A 22,057-nucleotide genomic window follows, 5' to 3' on the forward strand; every position below is an offset into this window, starting at 1 on the left:
TATTTAAGCCACTCACCTTGGGAGTGAATGTAGATAGAAAAAAAGAAGTTGGGACACTTCAGTATTTAAAGATTGAAATTTGTGAAAGAAACAATTTTTTTTTCTTTAGGACAGAAACTAGGTAAATGTCTTTCTATCAGTTAAGTGAAATTAAGTGTTTCAAGGAGGCTTGTTGGTAACTATATCAGATCCTGCTGGTAGGCAGATAGCATTGAATGAAGACTGAAAAATATCTCTTGGATTGAGTTGTGGGGAGGTCACTGTGTCTTGATCAGATTAGATTGGTGAGGTCGTGGGACTAAAGCTTGGTTTCAAGAGAAAATGGCAGAAAGTAGTTGAAGACATCAAATATAAGTAAATTTCTTAAGTTTGTAAAGGAGAAGATAAAAGATTGGAGGAATAATGAGTTCCAGAGTTTTTTGTTTTTGTTGTTGTTGTTTAAAAATTGATTTATTTGAAAGGCAGAGTTACAAAGAAAGGGAGAGGCAGAGAGAGAGAGATTGATCATACATTTCTGGTTCACTTCCCAAATGGTCACAACAGCCAAGGCTGGAGTCTGAAGCCAGGAGCTTTTTCCTGGTCTACCATGTGGGTGCAGGTGCCCAAGCAGTTGGGCCATACTCCACTGCTTTCCCAGGCCACAGCAGAGAGCTGGATCGGAAGTGGAGCAGCCGTGTCTCAAACTGGCCCATATGGGATGCTGGTGCTTCAGGCCAGGGTGTTAACCCACTTCATCACATCACTGGCCCCTTCTTTTTTTTTTTTTCTTTTTTTCTTTTTTTTTTTAATTGGGCAGAGTTAGACAGAGAGAGAGTTAGACAGTAAGAGAGAGATCGGCTGGAGCTACGCCTATCCGAAGCCAAGAGCCTGGTGCTTCCTCCTGGTCTCCCATGCAGGTGCAGGGCCCAAGCACTTAGGCCATCCTCCACTGCCTTCCTGGGCCACAGCAGAGAGCTGGACTGGAAGAGGAGCAACTGGGACTAGAACCCAGTGCCCATATGGGATGCTGGCGCCACAGGCAAAGGATTAACCGGAGCCACGGCACCAGCCCCAGGAGTCAGGAGCTTCTTCCGGGTCTCTCATGTGGTTACAGGGGCCCAAGGACTTGGGCCATCCTCTGCTGCTTTCCCAGGAATAGCTCCAACCCCTCTTTAATCAATTCTAAGACATATATTTTTGCTTTTAATATCTCTGAACTTGGGATGTGTCTCAGTTGTTGTCTGGCAGGTAACTGTCATAGAATAGTTGTCAGTGCCTATTTGAACACAAATTTAGTCATAGTTATTTATATTGTCATCACTTCAATTGAGCTGTGTACATTGTTAGTATTACTCATTTAATTGCTGTTCAACATGTCTTTGAAAAGATTACACTGTTATTCAGCATTTAATCAAAAAGTGACTGAGTATGCAGAAAGGCACAGAACTAGAGCAACAAAGCATAAATTTGGTATTAGTGAAGCAAATACTCATTGTTGAAGAAATGATAGCAGTTCCACATTTTCTTGCCAAGTAACAATCAAGTTTTTTATTGACTAAACAAAGCACTTTAAGACAGGAAAAAATAGATTTCCAAGAATAAGTCTAATTCTGATTAAGCTTAAAATTTACTTATTATAAATTGAAAATTCTAAGTGTTAGAATTGGTAGAATTTCTTTATTTTTATCAACTGATGGTGTACCTTATCATTAATTGATGACATAGGGGTTCTTCCAATGTAGTGTTTGATTTTTTTTCTTAAATGTTCCACTTGATCATATATCCATATAAAAACATAAGTTGTTGCTTTCCTGATTAAGAACTTAAGTATACATAGATTTTCCCAAATCTCGTGTCTGGAGTTTCAGATACAAAGTGTTGCTAATGCTTTGTTCACTTCAGACCTTGTACTCGCCATATGCTTGGTCTCACAACTGTAAAGTCTGGAAAACATTTTATTTTTCTCTATTTTACTTTTTTTAAAAGATTTATTTATTTATTTGAAAGAGTTATAGAGAGAAAGAAGGAGAGGCAGAGAGAGAGAGAGAGAGGTCTTCCATCTGCTGGTTCACTCCCCAATTGGCTGCAATGGCCAGAGCTGAGCCGATCCAAAGCCAGGAGCCAGGAGCTTCTGGGTCTCCCATGCAAGTGCAGGGGCCCAAGGACTTGGGCCATCTTCATGCTGCTTTCCCAGGCCACAGCAGAGAGCTGGATCGGAAGTGGAGCAGCCAGGACTCGAACCAGCACCCATATGGGATGCTGGTACTGTAGGTGGTGGCTAACCTGCTACGCCACAGTGTTAGTCCCTATTTTACTTTTTTTTGAAATATACTTATTACAGCATTTAGATACTATTCATAAGTCAATCTCTGGGTAAAATTAATCTAGATTCTGTAGTTTTTACCTCTCAGAATTTTGTTTAGGAATTGGCCTCCAAAAATAAAAGTTTCTTATGCCAGTATTAATCTTCTAATTAACTAATATTAGAGGAGTGAAAGCCTCCATTTATGATTCTGTATTCAAGACAGTGGTGGCAGAACAAAAAATTACCTTTGTTAAATGTGATACAAGCCTGGAATGATAGTGGTTAGCCTTTTAATATATATATATTTTTTACAGGCAGAGTGGACAGTGAGAGAGAGAGACAGAGAGAAAGGTCTTCCTTTTGCTGTTGGTTCACCCTCCAATGGCCGCCGCGGTAGGTGCACTGCAGCCGGCACACTGCGCTGATCCGAAGGCAGGAGCCAGGTGCTTCTCCTGGTCTCCCATGCGGGTGCAGGGCCCAAGCACTTGGGCCATCCTCCACTGCACTCCCGGGCCATAGCAGAGAGCTGGCCTGGAAGAGGGGCAACCGGGACAGAATCTGGTGCCCCAACCGGGACTAGAACCCGGTGTGCCGGCGCCGCAGGCGGAGGATTAGCCTATTGAGCCGCGGTGCCGGCCGCCTTTTAATATTAACAAGTAATGTATTAGACTCCTTCTACCTCTCAGTAGTGTTTATGAGTATATGTATAAAAATAGATATTTGCCTATCAATATCCATGAGTTTCTTCACATAGGGTTCTTCAACCATGAATTCAACCAACTTTGCCTTGAAAATATTTGGAAAAATACACCTGTAGTCAACATGTATAAACTTTTTTTTGTCATTATTTCCTAAACAATACCCTATAAAAACTATTTACTTAGCAATTATGTTGTTTTATGTAGTATAAGAAATCTAGAGATGATTTAAAGTATGTGGAAACATATGCATAGGTTATGTGCAAATACTAAACTGTTTTTGTAAGAAATTTGAGCATCTGTGAATTTTAGAACCTGTAGAGGTTCCTGGAGTCAGTTCCCTCAGATAGTGAGGGACAACCCTATATGCATAAATAAAAATGTAATCATTTTTCTCTTGTGACTATCATAAGATCAATTTATTGCTTAACTGAAGCTCTTGTTTGTTTTCTCCTCAGTTTGATTTCTCGGTATTTGCAAAGTTCGGTAATATAATGAGCAACATGCATACTCCAAATTATTTAACCAGAGTGGCATTAGGAACAGAGTAGTGAATACAGCTGCTAATATTAAGGTGCTTGCTTTTTCTTCACAGATGTCTCAATCAGTTGGCTGTCAGGAAGGCTGATCTTCCATAATAGATAAACAGGAGGATTACGGTAGCAATATGTGCGATATCTCCCAACATACTCTCCAGCACATGTCTGTGCTGTCAGCTGACCAGATGGCTAATTTTTATCTCACTCTGAGCTACTTTATTGTCACTTCATGCAGTTGCTCTACTTGATGCATTTTCATTTCTACTCTGAAATAATTTATCTGTTCAGTAAGTCCAGAGCAAAAGATCACAGTGCCCTTATTTACATGAGAAGTTTTGATGTCAGCTGTCTTAACAAGACATAACTTTAAAGTGTAATGCATATAGATAAATTTTATAAGTTGACTAGTAGTGCCAGGGACTTATGACCATTTTATAGTATAGAGTATGACATACTATACCCAAGTTTACTTCATATTCTTTCATCATAGTATATCAAGGTCAAATTAAAGTAATATGCGTGGCTACTTTTAAATACACATAGTCAAGTCCCTTTTTTCCTTACAGAAAAAAATAAAGTCCCCTTTTTTCCTTATAGAATATATTAATGAGCTATTCGCAATGAATTATTCCATAAAAATAGTATACACTGAGATTTTATGTTTTTAACAGCAGATATCAACTGTGTTTACAGATGTTTAGTGAATGCTTATTGTTAAATCTAATTTCTTTTGTTCTTGTTTTCCTAGGATTCTGACACTTTGTAACATGTCATTGTCTGGAGCCATAATGAACATTGGCCTATTTTGGATTAGTTGATGACCTTCGGAAATGATCCAATAATACTGGATTGGACATTCAGAGAAGCTGAATATACTCCATTTGGAGCTGACAACCCAGATTGTTACTGAAGTTTCAAGATGACAGATCCAATGATGGACTTTTTTGATGATGCCAATCTTTTTGGTGAAACCTTAGAAGGTTTGTCAGATGATGCATTTGTACAACCAGGACCTGTTTCTCTAGTTGATGAGTTGAACTTGGGTGCAGAATTTGAACCTTTACACATAGACTCGTTGAATCATGTTCAGGGTCCTTCAACACATCAGAAGATGACTGATTTTGAACAGTTAAATCAGTTTGATTCAATGAAATTTCATCAAGTTAATCAGTCTTTTGGTAGTCCACCTGAACATGTGTTATCTCCACATTCTCAGTTTAATTGTTCCCCAATCCACCCCCAAAACCAGCCCAATGGTTTGTTTCCAGATGTAGCAGATGGCAGTCCAATGTGGGGCCATCAGACTGCTACAAGCATTTCAAATCAAAATGGATCTCCTTTTCACCAACAAGGACATTCACATTCTATGCATCAAAATAAAAGCTTTGTGGCACACCATGACTTTGCCTTATTTCAGGCCAATGAACAACAAACACAGTGCACTTCACTACGCTCACAACAAAACAGAAACAATCTTAACCCAGGGCAAAATTCTCTTAATCAGTCTAAAAATTTTATGGATGTTAATGTCTCTGGTCCACACAGAGTCAGTGTTAACCAGCCACCTCAAATTACTAATGCATCTACTTCACAACAGTCTCTTTCAATGCAATTTTCTCAAACGTCAAATCCTTCAGTACACTTCCTCAAGTGTAGCAGTCATCAAGAGGGAAATTTTAATGGACCTTCTCCAAATATGACTTCTTGTTCTGTCAGTAATTCACAGCAGTTTTCTTCACATTATTCCTTTTCCAGTAATCATATATCACCAAACAGTCTCCTTCAGTCTTCTGCAATTCTTGCACCTAATCATACAAATCAGAGTTTATCTGATTTTACTGGAAGTAATTCATTTTCACCTCATAGAGGAATCAAGCAAGAGTCTTCTCAGCATATCCTAAACCCCAATACATCATTGAATTCAAATAATTTCCAAATGTTGCATTCGTCACATCCTCAGGATAATTATAGCAATTCAAAATTATCTCCTGTGCACATGAACTTCCCAGATCCTGTTGACTCAGGAACTCAAATGGGCCATTTCAATGATCATGTTGAAAGTAATGGCTTCTCATCTTTAGAAGAGAATTTACTTCATCAAGTGGAATCTCAAAATGAGCCATTCACAGGACTTGACCCAGAGGACCTACTTCAGGAAGGTCTCCTTCCTCAATTTGATGAGTCAACATTTGGGCAAGAAAATTCAAGTCATGTTTTAGATCATGACCTTGATCGACAGTTTACTTCACATCTTGTAACACGGCCTTCCGATATGGCTCAAACTCAGTTGCAAGGTCAGACTCGGACTTGGCACTCACCATTTTCTAATCATCAACATTTACATGACAGAAATCGCCTATGTTTACAACGACAGGTATGTAGTTCTTTGCTTTTATTTTGGTGACTTGGGGTAGGGAGGGCATTTTATATGTTGAGTTAATTTTATGTGAGATATATTCAAGATTTCTCAAACTTCATAATTCTCTTGAGTATCTTGACATGGGTTTATATTGCTTCAAAAATCATTGAAAATGATTCATTGATGTGCTCAAAGCAATAGACTAACTTATATTTTGAAAATTTCAAAGTTTTAAGACTTCCTTATAACTTTTAATTATGATTAACCTTATCAGGTTATTTTAACAAAACAAACAGACCCTTAGTAACAATAATTAAAAGGAAAGCAATAGACTGGCAAAGTTTTATTACAAGTATGACAGACACAGAGTTAATATTCCTACAGAAAGTCCACATAAATTGGTTAGCAAACATTTAAGATCTCAGTTGATAACTAGATAAGCATATAAAATGAAATTCACAAAAGGATATCGAATTAGTAAAACTAGAGTAATTTGCAACTTTAATAGAAAATTTCAATGTGGTCAATAATTTCATTTTTACCTATTAGGAATTTTAATGTTACTGCTTAATGCTACCAAATTTATGGTGAAATTGATACCTAGTTTTGCTAATTGATACAGATGTTTTGGAAAGTAATTTTGTGATATGTTACTATAATACAAAGATAGCAAAAATAAAAGTACTCAGATATTAGTCTTCCTGTACTCATATTTATAATGAAGAACTAGAAATGACATAGCTTATTATGACATCAAGATTAGTTAGATTGTCTTAGACATTCAAAAGATTTTGAAGAATAACCCTGATAATATCTTACAGATGGGGAAAAGCCTAATTCATAACTAAGATCACAGTAACGTGGCTAAAAGTGCAGAATCTTGGGGTGGGTGTTTTGGCACAGCTGGTTAAGCTGACACTTGAGACTTGCATCCCCTGCTGGAGTGGCAGTTTGAGTCCCAGCTATTCCACTTCTCATTTAGCTCCCTGCTAATGTGCCTAGGATACAGCAGTTGATGGTTCATGTACATGAGTTCCTGCCATCCACTTGGGAGACCCAGATAGAGTTTCTGGCTCCAGGTTTGAGTCTGGCCCATCCCCAACTCTTGCTGCCATTTGTGGAATGAGCTAGCAATTGGAAGGTCTCTCTGGCTCTCTGCCATTCTGCCTTTCTAATAAATAAATCTTTTTTTTTTTTTTTTTTTAAAGACCAAACAAAGAATGCAGGATCTGATTCCAGAATTCCTTGATTTGAATCTCGGCTCCTGTTACTAGCTGTGTGACTTTGAGCTGGTTATATAATTCTATGTGTCTCTTTTTCCTCATGTTTAAAATGTGAACTAATAGAGTCTATTTTATAGACTTTGGAAAGAATTCACAGTGTTATAACATGTAAAAGTGCTTAGGACTAATGTGAAATTATAATAATAAATATTTAATAAATATTTTTATAATCATACATTTTTTCATAGTAGTATGAAAATATGCATATGAAAAAATACCAGTAGGGCATTTGTTTTAGGGTAGTAAAGAGTATATTTCTCTTTCCCTTATTTTCTCTAGTTTTTGCCATGTGAGTATATTGCTTTTATTTATTTTATTTGGAAGGTAGAGTGACACACCAGAGAGATTGACAGATCTCCCATCCACTGGTTTACTCCTCAAAAACCTGTGACAGTCAGGATTGTACTAAGCCAAAGACAGGAGCCTGGAACTCAATATAGGTCTCTCAAACGGGTAGGAGGGATCCAACTATTTGAGCCATCACCTGCTGTCTTCCAGGGTGCACAATCTGCAGGAAGCTGGAGTTGAAAGTGAAGCCAGAACTCAAACTCAGGCATTCCAGTATGGAATGTGGGCATTCCAAGCTGAATCTTAACCACCAGGCCAAACACCTGCCCCAGGATATTACTTTCTTAAGAAAAAATTGTATTTCCTGTAATACATGTTTTTATGAAATCCTGTTGTTAAATTAATGATTCATAAAATGATTCAGTACCTTTCTTATCCATGAGACTCGGTTGACAATGAAAATATTTTCCAGGTTTTCATTTCAAAGACTTCAAGTGTTTGAAAAGACCAAATTGATTTTAGTTCTGTTTCAAATAGTATTTTCAACACATTGTTTTTGAAATGTTTGGATAGATGTAAGGATTCTTAAAAGGCACTTATATTATGCAATGTATACATGTAACAAAACATCACACAGTACACCATAAATATTTATATATTTTTTAAAATCTCTTATAAGCCCTGCACCTCCCCTTCTTCTAATGTTGAGTTGAGCATTATGATTTTGCTCCCTCTACTGGAAGAGAATCAAGCATTTTAGTTAAGAAGGATGGACCCTGGGAAAAATTGCCACTTAACAAACTTAAGTTCATGTATTTTCTGTGTATATTTCTGATTGATTTGACTAATTATTTTGCCCAATGTATAATTGAAGTTGTGAAGCATAAAGTTTTTTAACATCTTAATTTTTCTAAGGCTTGTTATAATTTTTTAAAAGATTTATTTATTTATTTATTTATTTGAAAGAGTTACACAGAGGAGAGGCTGAGAGAGAGAGAGAGAGAGAGAGAGAGAGAGAGAGAGAAAGAGGTCTTACATCCACTGGTTCACTCCCCGTTGGCCGCAACAGCTGGAGCTGTGCTAATCCGAAGCCAGGAGCTTCTTCCAGGTCTCCCATGCAGGTGCAGGGGCCCAAGGACTTGGGCCGTCTTCTACTGCTTTCCCAGGCCATAGCAGAGAGCTGGATTGAAGTGGAGCAGCCAGGACTTGAACCGGCATCCATATGTGATGCCCGCACTGCAGTGTCGGCTTTTTATCCTCTATGCCACAGCGCCGGTCCCTTGTCATTTTAATTCATGATTTTTGTTTTATTTTGTAATTTATTTATTTGGAAGGCAGAGTTACAGAGAGAGAGAGCATGCGAGTGAGCACAGCGCTGGCCCCATCAATTCATGTTTTTCTAAACATGTTTCTTTTCCATGGCTTTAAAAAGTATTCAGATTATGGCCAGTGCTGTGGCGTAGCAGGTAAAGCCACCACGTGCAGTGCCCGCATCCCATATGGGCGCCGATTCGAGTCCTGACTGCCCCAGCTCCGATCCAGCTCTCTGCTGTGGCCTGGAAAAGCAGTAGAAGAAGGCCCAAGTCCTTGTGCCCCCTGCACCCACATGGGAGACCTGGAAGAAGCTCCTGACTCCCAGCTTTGGATCGGCACAGCTCTAGCCATTGCGGCCAGTTGGGGAGTGAACTATCGGATGGAAGACCTCTCTCTCTCTCTCTCTGCCTCTCCTCTCTATGTGTAACTCTGACTTTCAAATAAATAAATAAATCTTAAAAAAAAAAAAAAAGTAGTCAGGTCTCCATATATATATATATATATATATATATATATATATATTCTTTTTTTTTTTGACAGGCAGAGTGGACAGTGAGAGAGAGACAGAGAGAAAGGTCTTCCTTTTTGCCGTTGGTTCACCCTCCAATGGCCGCTGCGGCTGGCGCATCGCGCTGATCCGAAGCCAGGAGCCAGGTGCTTCCTCCTGGTCTCCCATGCGGGTGCAGGGCCCAAGCACTTGGGCCATCCTCCACTGCACTCCCGGGCCATAGCAGAGAGCTGGCCTGGAAGAGGGGCAACCGGGATAGAATCCGACGCCCCAACCGGGACTAGAACCCGGTGTGCCGGCGCCGCAAGGCAGAGGATTAGCCTTTTAAGCCATGGCGCCGGCCCCAGGTCTCCCTATATTGATAGCATATAGACAGACATCTATCTGAACAACATTCTCAGACCCATCATAAGCAACCTTTTACAAATCATCTTATTTGATACTGTTAAATTAATAAAGGTTTTGTTTTATTTTAAAGATTTATTTTATTTACTTGAAAGAGTTGCAGAGAGAGATAGAAACAGAAAGGGAGTGGTCTTCCATCCTCTGGTTAACTCCCCAAATGGCTGCAATAGCCAGAGATGAGCTGATCTGAAACTAGGAGCCAGCTTCCTCCTGGCCTCCCACATGGGTGTAGGGGCTAGGGACTTGGGCCATCCTCCACTGCTTTCCCAGGCGCATTAGCAGGGAGCCAGATTGGAAGTGGCGCTGCGACATAGCGGGTGAAGCCGCTGCCTGCATTGCAGGCATCCTATATGTATGCCAATTTGAGTCCGAGCTGCTCCAGGAAGCTCCTGGCTCTTGACTTCCAATTGGTGCAGCTCTGGCCTTTGTGGCCATCTGGAGAGTGAACCATTGGAAAACTCTCTCTCTCTCTCTGCCTCTCTGTAATTTTGACTTTCAAATAAATAAGTAAATCTTTAAAAAAAAAAAAAGAAAGAAAGAATGAAGGAAAAGAAAAGGAAATGGAGCTGCCAGGATTCATGTGGAATAACAGGGCTGCAGGTCAGGGCTTTAACCCACTGTACCACAGCACTTGGCCTCAATAAGGTTTTTAAATCTCACCATTTTGTTTTGGGATATGTTCTGTTTTGCTGACTTCTTGTTCTTTTTTTACATGTCCAAAATAGTTAAAGGCAGTCTGTAATATTTTTTGACTTACTGAAAATCTGTTTCCAAGTTTCTTATTTCTTCTTAGTGTTAAATGTGATATTTGAGATTTGTTGATTATAGGAGTAGAGAGATGGATTGGTAAAAGAAGGTAGGGGAATCATGGATTGCATGTTAATTTTATATGGACTGAATTATAGGTCACATCCTAAATATGTTCAAATTCAAATGATTTAATGTGTAGAATTTATAACTTATTTTGGCTGAGTGTTTTTTGCTGATGTAATTTTGGCATATTTTGATATGTTACTATATAGCTGAAATGTTGTCTTTTTATTTTTAAATATTCATTTTTTATTTATTTGAAAGAGTTACAGAGAGGTGGAGAGGGGAGCAGGGGGTCTTCCATCCTCTGGTTCACTCCCCAAATGGCCACAACAGCTACAGCTGAGTCTATCTGAACTCAGGAGCCAGGAGCTTCTGGGTCTCCCACACAGATGTAGGGGCCCAAGGACTTGGGCCATCTTCTACTGCTTTCCCAGGCCATAGCAGAGAGCTAGATCGGAAGAGGAGTAGCTGGGACTAGAACTGGCCCCCATATGGGATGTCGGTGCTTCAGGCCAGGGCTTTAACCCACTGAGCCACAGTGCTGGCCCCCAAAATGTTGTCTTAATAAGTTACGTTTTTATGATTCTTTTCTTGGTTCTATGGAAATTTTTTCTGAGGTTTTTAATTGAGTTATTTTTCCCTCTAATTGCAGTAATTTCAATTTTAATTAAATTTGCATTATTACGTATTATATAGAAGTTAAGAAATTTAAAAAATACTGAAGTGGCATAAGATTTTATTTTATCAAAAATAATTCTGAAATACATTTTTTTTTTTTTTTTGACAGGCAGAGTGGATAGTGAGAGAGAGAGAGACAGAGAGAAAGGTCTTCCTTTGCCATTGGTTCACCCTCCAATGGCCGCCGTAGCCGGCGCACCGCGCTGATCCAAAGGCAGGAGCCAGGTGCTTCTTCTGGTCTCCTATGGGGTGCAGGGCCCAAGCACTTGGGCCATCCTCCACTGCACTCCCAGGCCATAGCAGAGAGCTGGCCTGGAAGAGGGGCAACTGGGATAGAATTTGGCACCCTGACTGAAATACATTTTTATTATAACCAAGACAAAATATTCTGTAATCTCTTGTTTGAAAATTCATGAGTAGTACTATCTTTAGAATTGTAGAAGTGGTCAGTACTGCAGTGTAAGCCTCTGCCTGCAGCGCCTGCATCCCATATGGGTGCAGGTTCAAATTTGGCTGTTCTACCTCTGATCTTGCTCCCTGCTGTTGGCCTGGGAAGGCAGTGGAAGATGGCCTAAGTACTTGGGCCCCTGTAACTGTGTGGGAGACCTGGAAGAAGCTCTTGGCTCCTTGGCTTCAGATTGGCCAACTTTGGCCATGGCAGCCATTTGGGGAGTGAACCAGCAGATGGAAGACCTCTCTGTGTTTCTCCCTCTTTCTCTGTAACTCAGCCTCTCAAATAAATAAATAAATATTAAAAAAAAAAAAAAGGAATTTTAGAAAGTTCTATTAATTTTGGGTATTTAGAGAATATTTTTGTAAGCCTTTTTCTTAGTCACCAACTGAAGTAGAGAGGTTGCAGATATAATTTCAAATATCTTAGAATACCCTGTAGTCTGTGTCAGTTGTTAAAAATAGGGTATATTCAGCTTCTTGCATTTTGGGAGTGTACCAATAGATAGAAACTCGCTCGCCCTCTCTCCCCCTCTCTCCCCCCCTTACCCCCTCTCCTTCTCCCTCTCCTCTTTCTTCTCCTTCTCCCTCCCTCTGTAACTCTGCCTTTTATATAAATAAAATACATCTTTAAAAGTGAAAGGGATATTGCTGAGATCATTTCTTGATTTTGCTACTTAACATGGAGGTGAGAAAAATTCCTGGATGTAGGGGGAAGAAGCTGGCAGGGGGATGAAGGGGCAAGGAGTTCAATGGGGAGAGGAAAAAAAAATGCTATAGCAAGTGTTTTTTAATGTATTTATTTTCAAAACATTACATTTACAAAAATTACAAAACAATACAGAAAATACTAGCTTACCTCTGAATTTTGGAATTTTTCTGGCTTATGACAAATATTTTCTGCTGTTTTGTAACATAAAATCTTTTGTTTTTATCTTTTTTGTAAGAGTTAGTCATTTATTTGAAAGGCAGAGTTATAGAGAGAGAGGAAGAGACAGAGAAAAAGAGATTTTCCATTTGCTGGTTCCCTCCCCCAAATGGCTTCAACAGCCAGGGCTGGGTCTGGCTGAAGTTAGGAACATGGAATATCTTCTGGGTCTCCCACATGGGTAACTGGGGCCCAAGTAATTGGGCCATCTTCTGCTGCTTTCCTGGGTGTGTAAGCAAGAAAGCTAAATTGGAAGCAGAGCAGCTGGGACTCAGACTGGCACTCTGATATGGGATACCAGCATTGCAGGCAGTGTCTTAACCCACTGCACCACACCAACCTGTCTTACTTGTTAAATGGAAATAGCATACGGGGTACCGTGTGATCTATCAGTGTTTGTAAATTAAACTTAGTGTCAGAATTCTTTATCAGTGAAATGTGTGATCACTGAACTAGTAATCAAAAGAGAAAATAGAATTTTTTTAAAAAAGATTTATTTATTTATTTGAAAGGTAGAGTTACAGAAAGAAAGAAATCTTCCATCGCTGTTTCCATCTCAAATGGCTGCAACAGCTGGGGCTGAGCCAGGCTGAAGCCAGGAGCCAGGAGCCCCTTCTACGTCTTCCACATGTACGTAGGGGCCTGAGCACTTGGGCCATCTTCTCCTACTTTCCCAGGTGCATTAGCGTGGAGCTGGGCTGGAATTGCTACATGGGATGCTAGTGCCACAGGCAGTGTCTTAACCTGCAACACCATGATGCCAGCCCCCTTTTTAAAAAAAAAAAAAAAAGATTTATACATTTATTTGAAAGGCATACTTAACAGAGAAAAGGAGAGAGAAAGATCTTCCATCCTCTGGTTTACTCCCCAAATGGTCACAATAGCCAGAGCTGGGCCAGGCTGAGTCAAGAACCTGGAACTCCATCTAGGTCTCCTATGTATGTAGAAGGGGCCCAAGCACTTGGGCCTTTGTGTGCTACTTTTCAGGGCACATTTTCAGGGGGCTTGATCAAAGTGGAGCAGGCAGGACTCGAACTGGCATCTATAGGGATGCTGGTGCTGTAGGTGGCAGCTTAACCTCGTGTGCCATAAAGCCTGCTCCAGAAAATAGAATTTTAGGATGTATTTTATGTAATGCATTGTTGACTTTTATATTCTGATGATATTTTACTTTGCTACCTAGAATTATTTTCCAGTTCAACTTAAAATATTTATTGAGTTTCTGCTATTTTCCAGACTTTGTCCCAGGCACTCAAGACATAGCAAATACCTTGAGTTTTTATTTCATTTTTGTTGTTGTAAATAGAGAAACTTACAGAATTGCTAGACTTAGGAAAAAAAAAATCTTAAACATTTGAGCAGCCTGTGCTAAGCATATTTTATGATAGTGATTTTTTTTCTGATAAATTCAATAAATGGTTGTTAAAAAGAATTGGACAACACAGGACACAAACAGATGAAAAACACATTACTTGTAATATCACTATGAAAGGATAAATACTGTTGATTTTTTTTTATAAATTTCCAGTAAGATCTGTTTGTCTCTCCATGCATATTTTTCCATGTTTATAAAGCAAAGTTGGGATCATATAATTTATGCTTTTTTGGCAGATAGGATTTTTATCTTCCATTTTAATACATTGTATATATTCTTCATTCCTTTAAATATTTTTTTGAAAAGTGTTTGCCATTGTAAGGTTGCTTAAGTACCATATGAAAGTAAGATAATTACTAAGCTCTAGAAAAGTCAATGTCTTTAAAATATTTATGTTTTTCTTACATATATTTTTGTGATAGATTAATTTATAGTAGGTACAAAGTAATAAAACATTGTAATACCCAATACAGATAGTATTTACTTTGGGCCAAGCACTTTTCGAATTACTTAACATATATAAACACTTTGATCCATCACATAGTTCTTTTATTTGGGTATGGTTCAGTGCACTTGGGAGCAAACTGAGGTATAAAGAAATTAAGTAAATTAACTTCCAAGTCATATAGCCAGTAAGTGTTCATACTGGATTGAGCTGTTTGATTCCATTATCTGTGGTCTTAACCCCTTTGACTTTACTTCAGAGTTGTTAGTGCATTGTAATAGATAATAATGTTATAAATGATTTCTTTTTTTCTCTCCACTCAAAAATCTACCTTAACTTAGAATCTTTAAGTGGAGCACACTGTTAAGACTCATGTTTTCTGACTGTACTGGCAATAGCTTATCCATCCAAATACAGCCCTGCAACAACCAAACAAAAACTAAACTAGGTTATTTCTTCCAACAGTGTTTTGACATTTTAAAATTTTTTAAAAAGATAATACCAAGTAGGCTGGTGCTAGCTCACTAGGCTAATCCCCCACCTGTGCTGCCGGCACTCCGGGTTCTAGTCCTGGTTGCTCCTCTTCCAGTCCAGCTCTCTGCTATGGCCCTGGAGTGCAGTGGAGGATGGCCCAAGTCCTTGGGCCCTGCACCCGCATGGGAGACCAGGAGGAAGCACCTGGCTCCTGGCTTCGGATTGGCATAGCGCGCCGGCCATAGTGGCCATTTTGGGGGGTGAACCAACGGAAGGAAGACCTTTCTCTCTCTCTCTCTCACTGTGTAACTCTGCCTGACAAAAAATAAAAGAAAAAAGAAAAAAAAAGATAATACCAAGTGCCTCAAAGAGAAACCTAGTAATTATCTTAAAGTGTTTCAAGGATTTTAGAGGTCAGAATTAGGTCCAGTCAGTGGTAATCACAGAAGCAGATTTTCCCTTGGTATAAGGAACAAGTGTGAAATACAAGTCTTCTACTGAAAGCAGAGAGGTGGAATAGCTGAAATGTGTCACAGAAGGAATTTCTATAGTGGGTGTATAATAGATTCAATTGCTAGGTTATTTCAACTCCTAAGAATCTATAGTTGTAATTTTAGGTTTCATGTTGGACAAATCATTCATATTGTCTGTTTAGCTCCTGAGTGGTGATTATGATGAAGAAAGGTAAAGAAGTATGACAAGCCCTCCACTATTCAACAATGTCAAAGAATTATTTCTTGGAGATAAGTAAAGTTTGTAGCTGTTTTTTACCCCCTCTGGAGGGTCATGGTGATTGTGGTAGAGTACTCTGTTAGGAAAAGATGAAAAGAAATTTTGATTTTTATAGGGAGGTCTTATATATTGAGAAATTTTCTTAAGTATTATTTTCTTTGTTTCACTTTTTTTTTTTTTTGAAAGGCATGGTTACAGAGAGGCAGAGGCGGAGAGAAAGAGGTCTTCTGTCACTGGTTAACTCCCGAAATGGCTGCAATGGCTGGAGCCAAGCCAATCTGAAGCCAGAAGCCAGGAGCCTCCTCCAGGTCTCCCACATGGGTACAGGAGCCCAAGGACTTGGGCAATCTTCTGCTGCCTTCCCAGGCCCTAGCAGAGAGCTGGATCAGAAGTGGAGCAGCCGGGACTTGAACTGGCACCCAAATGGGATGCTGGCACTGCAGGCAGTGGCTTTACCCACTACACCACAGTGCTGGCCCTTGTTTCACTTTTATTTACTTAAGAGACAGAGAGGGGCTGGCTCTGTGGTGTAGGGAATAAAGCTACTGGTTGCAGCACTGGCATACCATTTGGGCACCGGTTCAAGTCCTGGCTGCTCCATTTCTCATCCAGCTTTCTGCTAATGGGCCTGGGAAAGCAGTGAAGAATGGCCCAAGAGTTTGGGCCCTGCACCCATATGGGAGACCTGGAAGAAACTTTCGGCTCCTGGCTTCATCCTGGCCCAGCTCTGAACTTCCTATAGGTCTACCATATGGGTACAGGGGCTGAAGCCCTTTGGCCATCCTCTGCTGCTTTCCCAGGCACATCAGCTGGATCAGAAATGGAACAGCTGGGAGTTGGACCTGCACACAAATGTGATGCTGCCACCACAGGCTTTACCTGCCATGCCACAGTGCTGGCCTCAATTAAAAAACTTTTTTAGACCGGTGCTGCGGCTCAATAGGCTAATCCTCTGCCTGCAGCGCTGGCACACCGGGTTCTAGTTCTGGTCAGGGTGCCGGATTCTGTCCCGGTTGCCCCTCTTCCAGGCCAGTTCTCTGCTGTGGCCCAGGAGTGCAGTGGAGAATGGGACTTGGGCCCTGCACCCGCATGGGAGACCAGGAGAAGCACCTGGCTCCTGCCTTCGGATAAGTGCGATGCGCCGGCCGCTGCGCGCCCGCCGTGGCAGCCATCGGAGGGTGAACCAACTGTAAAAGGAAGACCTCTCTCTCTCTCTCTCTCTCTCACTGTCTACTCTGCCTGTAAAAAATAAAAATAAAAACTTTTTTAAAGATTTATGTATTTAAATATTTACTTATTTGAGAGGCAAAATTACACACAGTTGGAGAGACAGAGAGCAAGGCCTTCCATCCTCTGATTCATTCCCCAAGTGGCTGCAATGGCTGTGGCTTGGCCAACTGCTGGAGTTGGGCCTATTTGAAGCCAAGAACCAGGAACTTCTTCCAGATCTCCCATGTGGGATTTGGGGCCTAAGCACTTGTACCATCTTCCACTGCTTTTCCAGGCCATTAGCAGGGAGCTGGAATGGAAGTGGAGCAGCTGGGACTTCATAGGATGCTGATGCTGCAAGGCAGAGGCTTAACCTACTATGCCACTGCACTGGTTTCCCCAATTAAAATTTTTAGATGGTATCATCCCTTTATCAGAATTTGCTTAAATTTTTGTGAATTTTCCATGGTATTACTAATAACAAGTTTCAAAGTTCTTAGTTTCTTTTTTTTTTTTTTAAAGATTTATTTATTTTATTTGAAAGAGTTACACAGAAGGAGAGGTAGGGAGAGAAGGAGGAAGGGAGGGAAGAAGAGAGAGAGAGAGAGAGGTCTTCCATCTGCTGGTTCACTCTTCAAATGGTTGCAATGGCTGGAGCTGTGCTGATCCAAAGGCAGGAGCCAGGAGCTTCTTCATATCTCTATTTTTGGTAAGAATGCTATATAGATCTATTTCTTTTAAATCACATTAGGGGCCGAAGCCGCGGCTCACTAGGCTAATCCTCCGCCTGTGGAGACCAAGAGGAAGCACCTGGCTCCTGGCTTCAGATCTGTGCGGCACACCAGCAGTAGCAGCCACTTGAGGGGTGAACCAATGGAAAGAGGAAGACCTTTCTGTGTGTGTCTCTCTCTCACTGTCTAACTCTGCCTGTCAAAATAAATAAATAAATAAATAAATAAATAAATCACATTAGAAGCATGTTAGGGCCGGCACTGTGGCTTAACAGGCTAATCCTCCACCTTGTGGCGCCAGCACACTGGGTTCTAGTCCCGGTCGGGGCGCCAGATCCTGTCCCGGTTGCCCCTCTTCCAGGCCAGTTCTCTGCTATGGCCCGGGAAGGCAGTGGAGGATGGCCCAAGTCACCTGCATGGGAGACCAGGAGAAGCACCTGGCTCCTGGCTTCGGATCAGCGCGATGCGCCGGCCGCAGTGGCCATTGGAGGGTGAACCAACGGCAAAAAGGAAGACCTTTCTCTCTGATTCTCTCTCACTATCCACTCTGCCTGTCAAAAAAAAAAAAAAAAAAAAAAAAGTTAGTTTATTCCATTATTAGTGGTGCTACATTTTATCACTTAGTAGAGTTACCTTTTTTTCTTTGTAATTAATAAGTTTTTTTTCTATAAAAGAGAGTTGAACTCAAGGATTTAAAACAACATTTCAGTGTTATAATCCATTGCCATCATTATTCTTTCTGAATTTGACCAGAGGGTGCTCTTTCAAGCCATGAAAACATATCCTTGTGGGGCTGGCGCCATGGTGTAGTAGGTTAATCCTCCGTCTGTGGCGCCAGCATCCCATATGGGTGCTGGTTTGAGACCCGGCTGCTCCTCTTCTGATCTGGCTCTCTGCTATGGCCTGGGAAAGCAGTGGAAGATGGCCCAAGTGCTTGGGCCCCTGAACCTGCGTCGGAGAGCAGGAAGAAGCTCCTGGCTCTTGGCTTTAGATCGGCGCAACTCTGGCCATTACAGCCAATTGAGGAGTGAACTAGCGGATGAAAGACCTCTCTGTCTCTCTGTCTCTCCTCTCTCTGTGTAATTCTGACTTTCAAATAAATAAGTAAAATCTTTAAAAAAAGAAAACATATCTTTGTAAGTCTCATACTTCTCTACCTTCTGGTGCAACAACATGTTACTAACTTGATAATTGACCTACCTCGCACTTCAGATCATTCCTTCCCGGAGCTCATTGCCTTTTTTTTCCCCCTGGGTAATGCCATTGAATCTCAGAGTACTGTCGTATAGTTTCTTGATTTAGTTTTCTATTGGAAGTTTGTGATTATATGAAAAAATTCCAGATATTCTGGATTGGATTTCAAAAGTACTTCATGAACATCTTGATTTTTGCATGTTACCTTATATGAAGTAAATAACCATGGTTTGTTTTTTAAGTTAAATTTATAACGAAGAGAGATTTGCACTTTTTAAAGAAGTTTTGCACAGATTTTTGAGAATATACTGTGTGGTAAGCACTAACCTTCTATGATACCTTTGTCTATAAGACATTAATTCATTGATAAATTCAATAAATATTTTTTGACTACCTGTCATATACAAGGATAAGAGTATGTTTGGGGGTCAGTGTTATGGTGTATGGGGAAGGGTGCCACCTGCAGTGGCAGAGGCAGAGAGAGAAAGAGAGGTCTTTCATCTGCTGGTTCCCTCCTAATTGGGCCGATCCAAAGTCAGGAGCTTGGAGCTTCTTCCCACATGGGCACAGGAGTCCAAGGGCTTGGGCTATCTTCTACTGCTTTCCCAGGCCATGGCAGAGAGCTAGATTGGAAGTACAGCAACTGGGACTTGAACTGGTGCCCGTATGGGATGCCGGCACTCCAGGTGGCTGCTTTACCCACTGTGCCACAGTGCTGGCCCCAATCTGTCAGTGTTTAAAAAATAATTATTTGAAAGAGACAGAGACAGCTCCCATCAGCTGTTTCATTCCTCAAATGCCCATAGCATTGGGCTGGGCTAAAGTTAGGAGCCAGAAACTCAATCCAGGTCTTTTCTGTGGATGTCAGGAAACCAACTACTCAGGCTGTCACCTGCTGTCTGCTGTCTGCTGTCTCCCAAGGTGTACAACAGTAGGAAGGTGAATTGGTAGCAGAGCTGGAACTCAAACCCAATTACTCTGATATTAGATATTGATGTCTTAAATACTGGGCCACTTGCTATCCGTATCTGTAATTTCTGAGTCTTCTATTGATTTAAAAAATATTTAATATATGTGTTTATTTGAAAGGCAGATAAAGGAGAGATCTTTTATTGCTTGTTCATTCCCCCAGTGCCTGTAAAATCAGGACTGTACTGTGCCAAAACCTGGAGCTGGTAACTGAACCCAAGTCTCCATGTGGGTGGCTGGAATCCAAGTACTACTTCTCAGGGTACCCATTAACAAGGAGTTGAAATTGGAAGTGGAGCTAGGACTCAAACCCAAGGGATGCAGGCATCCCAAGAGGCATCTTAATTGCTGCACCAAATGCTCACCCTAGCTTCTATTGAGTGATTTTTTTCTCCCTCAATATAGGATGTATTTTCCTGCTTTTTTGAATGCCTGAAAATTTTTAAAAATTTATTCATTTGAATGGCGGAGAAAGAGCATGCATGAGTGTGAATCTCATCTGCTAATTCACTCCCAAAATGCCCACAATTGTGTCGACTGGGTTCAGGCCCACCTGGACCTGGGGCAGGGTGAGTTTGTAGCCAAGAGACGGGAACAAATCCAGGTTTTTTAGGTGGCAAGAACCCAAATAATTGAGCCATCACCACAGCTTCTCGCCATGTACATTAACAGGAAACTGGAATCAGGAGCCATAGCCAAGAATCATACTAAGGTACCCTGATGTGGGATGCTCATCTTAACCACTAGGCTGATTGCTTGCCTTTGCCTAATAATTGTTGAATGTATGCTCGATATTGTGAAATTTTTTAAATATTTATTTATTTGGGGGCTGGTGCTGTGGTGCAGCAGGTTAAAGCTCTGGCCTGAAGCGCCAGCATCCCATATGGGCGCCGGTTCTAGTCCCAGATGCTCCTCTTCTGATCCAGCTCTCTGCTATGGCCTGGAAAAGCAGTGGAAGATAGCCCAAGTCCTTGGGCCCCTGCACCTACATGGGAGACCTGGAAGAGGCTCCTGGCTCCTGGCTTCGGATTGGCGCAGCTCCGGCCATTGCAGCCGTCTGGGGAGTGAACCAGCAGAGGGAAGACCTCTCTCTATGTCTCTACCTCTCTCTGTAACTCTGTCTTTCAAATAAAGAGTTACTCAGAGAGAGAGAGGAAGGGAGGGAGGGAGGGAGGGGTCTTCCATCCGATGGTTCACTCCCTAATTGGCTGCAACAGCCAGAGCTGTGCCGATCCGAAGCCAGGAGCCAGGAGCCTTTCCAGGTCTCCCACGTGAGTACAGGGGCACAAGGACTTGGGCCATCCTCCACTGCTTTCCCAGACTATAGTAGAGAGCTGGATCGGAAGTGGACCAGCCAGGTCTCGAACCAGCGCCCTTATGGGATGCTGGCGCTTCAGGCCAGGGTGTTAACCCACTATGCTACAGCGCCAGCCCTGTGAATTTTTCTTTATTAAAAAAAAAAAAATTATGCAATAGAGAGGTCTCCCATGCCCTACTTCATTCCTCAAATGTCCTCAACAGCCAGACGTGGGCCAGGCCAAATCCAGGAGTCTGGAACTTGATCCAGGTCTCCCATGTAGATGGGACAGACCCACTACTTAAGCTGTCACCTACTCCCAGAGTTTGCATTAGCAGGAAGCTGCACTCAAAAGTGGAGCTGGCAGGGATATGGCTGTGCCAAATGGCTGCTTAAGTGCTGCACCAAATGCCTGCTCCTAATTTTACCTTTTTAAATTATGGAAAACTTGCATTCTTGTAAATATTCTTCGAGTTTGGGGAACATGAATTATTGTTGGCTCTCAGATCTGAGAATTGTTAGGTTGGCTGCTTTCAGGTGTTGTTCTGGGTCTTGTATAGTTTCTTCACTAACATGTGCTGGTTACTCCTCATCCAGAAACTCTTGGAGTGATATTCTAAAGATTTCTGAAGATCTTTTGTGAAACTGTCTCCTCTCTGCAACTTTGTCAGCAAACTAGTTACCTGAGGGTCCTTTGACTTCCAGTTCTGTCTGTTTAACTCAGGGAGACTGCTAATTCCACGTGGTTTCATAATCCCTATGATACAGCTTGGAAACACTCCTGGCAATAAGCTAGGACAATTGGTCATTAGATTCCTTTCTTTCAAGGATCATTTTTTCTGGGCTTCCTGATATCCAATATCCAAAACTATTATTTCATACATTTTGCCTTGCTTTTCAGTTCTTAGAAGCATGAGACTAAATTCAATTCTTGTTATTCCATCTTGGACCTAATCAGAATGCTTGTAACAACATTTTAGTGACTGCATAATATTTCTTTTTAAAGATTTATTTATTTTACTTGAAACTCAGAGTTACAGAGAAGGTGGAGAGAGAGAGGTGCTCCATCCACTGGTTCACTCCC

The 22,057-nt window shown here is 41.1% G+C and overlaps 1 protein-coding gene across 10 annotated transcripts in view; it reads left to right on the forward strand.

The window, feature by feature from the left end:
* The window catches only part of CHD9 (chromodomain helicase DNA binding protein 9), a 285,267-nt gene that overhangs the window by 101,797 nt on the left and 161,413 nt on the right, over positions 1–22,057 (forward strand). For 7 of the 10 annotated variants that reach the window (XM_062177146.1, XM_062177144.1, XM_062177142.1 and 4 more), the window contains exon 2: positions 4,270–5,895. In XM_062177146.1, the coding sequence (XP_062033130.1) occupies positions 4,441–5,895 (1,455 nt within the window). In that variant the 5' untranslated portion in view covers positions 4,270–4,440. Of the gene's footprint in view, positions 1–2,606; positions 2,678–4,269; positions 5,896–22,057 lie in introns of those variants that run through there. The other 3 variants (XM_062177151.1, XM_062177152.1, XM_062177145.1) reach the window with 2 other exon arrangements.

This window comes from Lepus europaeus, chromosome 19, assembly GCF_033115175.1.
Source record: "Lepus europaeus isolate LE1 chromosome 19, mLepTim1.pri, whole genome shotgun sequence".
NCBI lineage: Eukaryota > Metazoa > Chordata > Mammalia > Lagomorpha > Leporidae > Lepus > Lepus europaeus.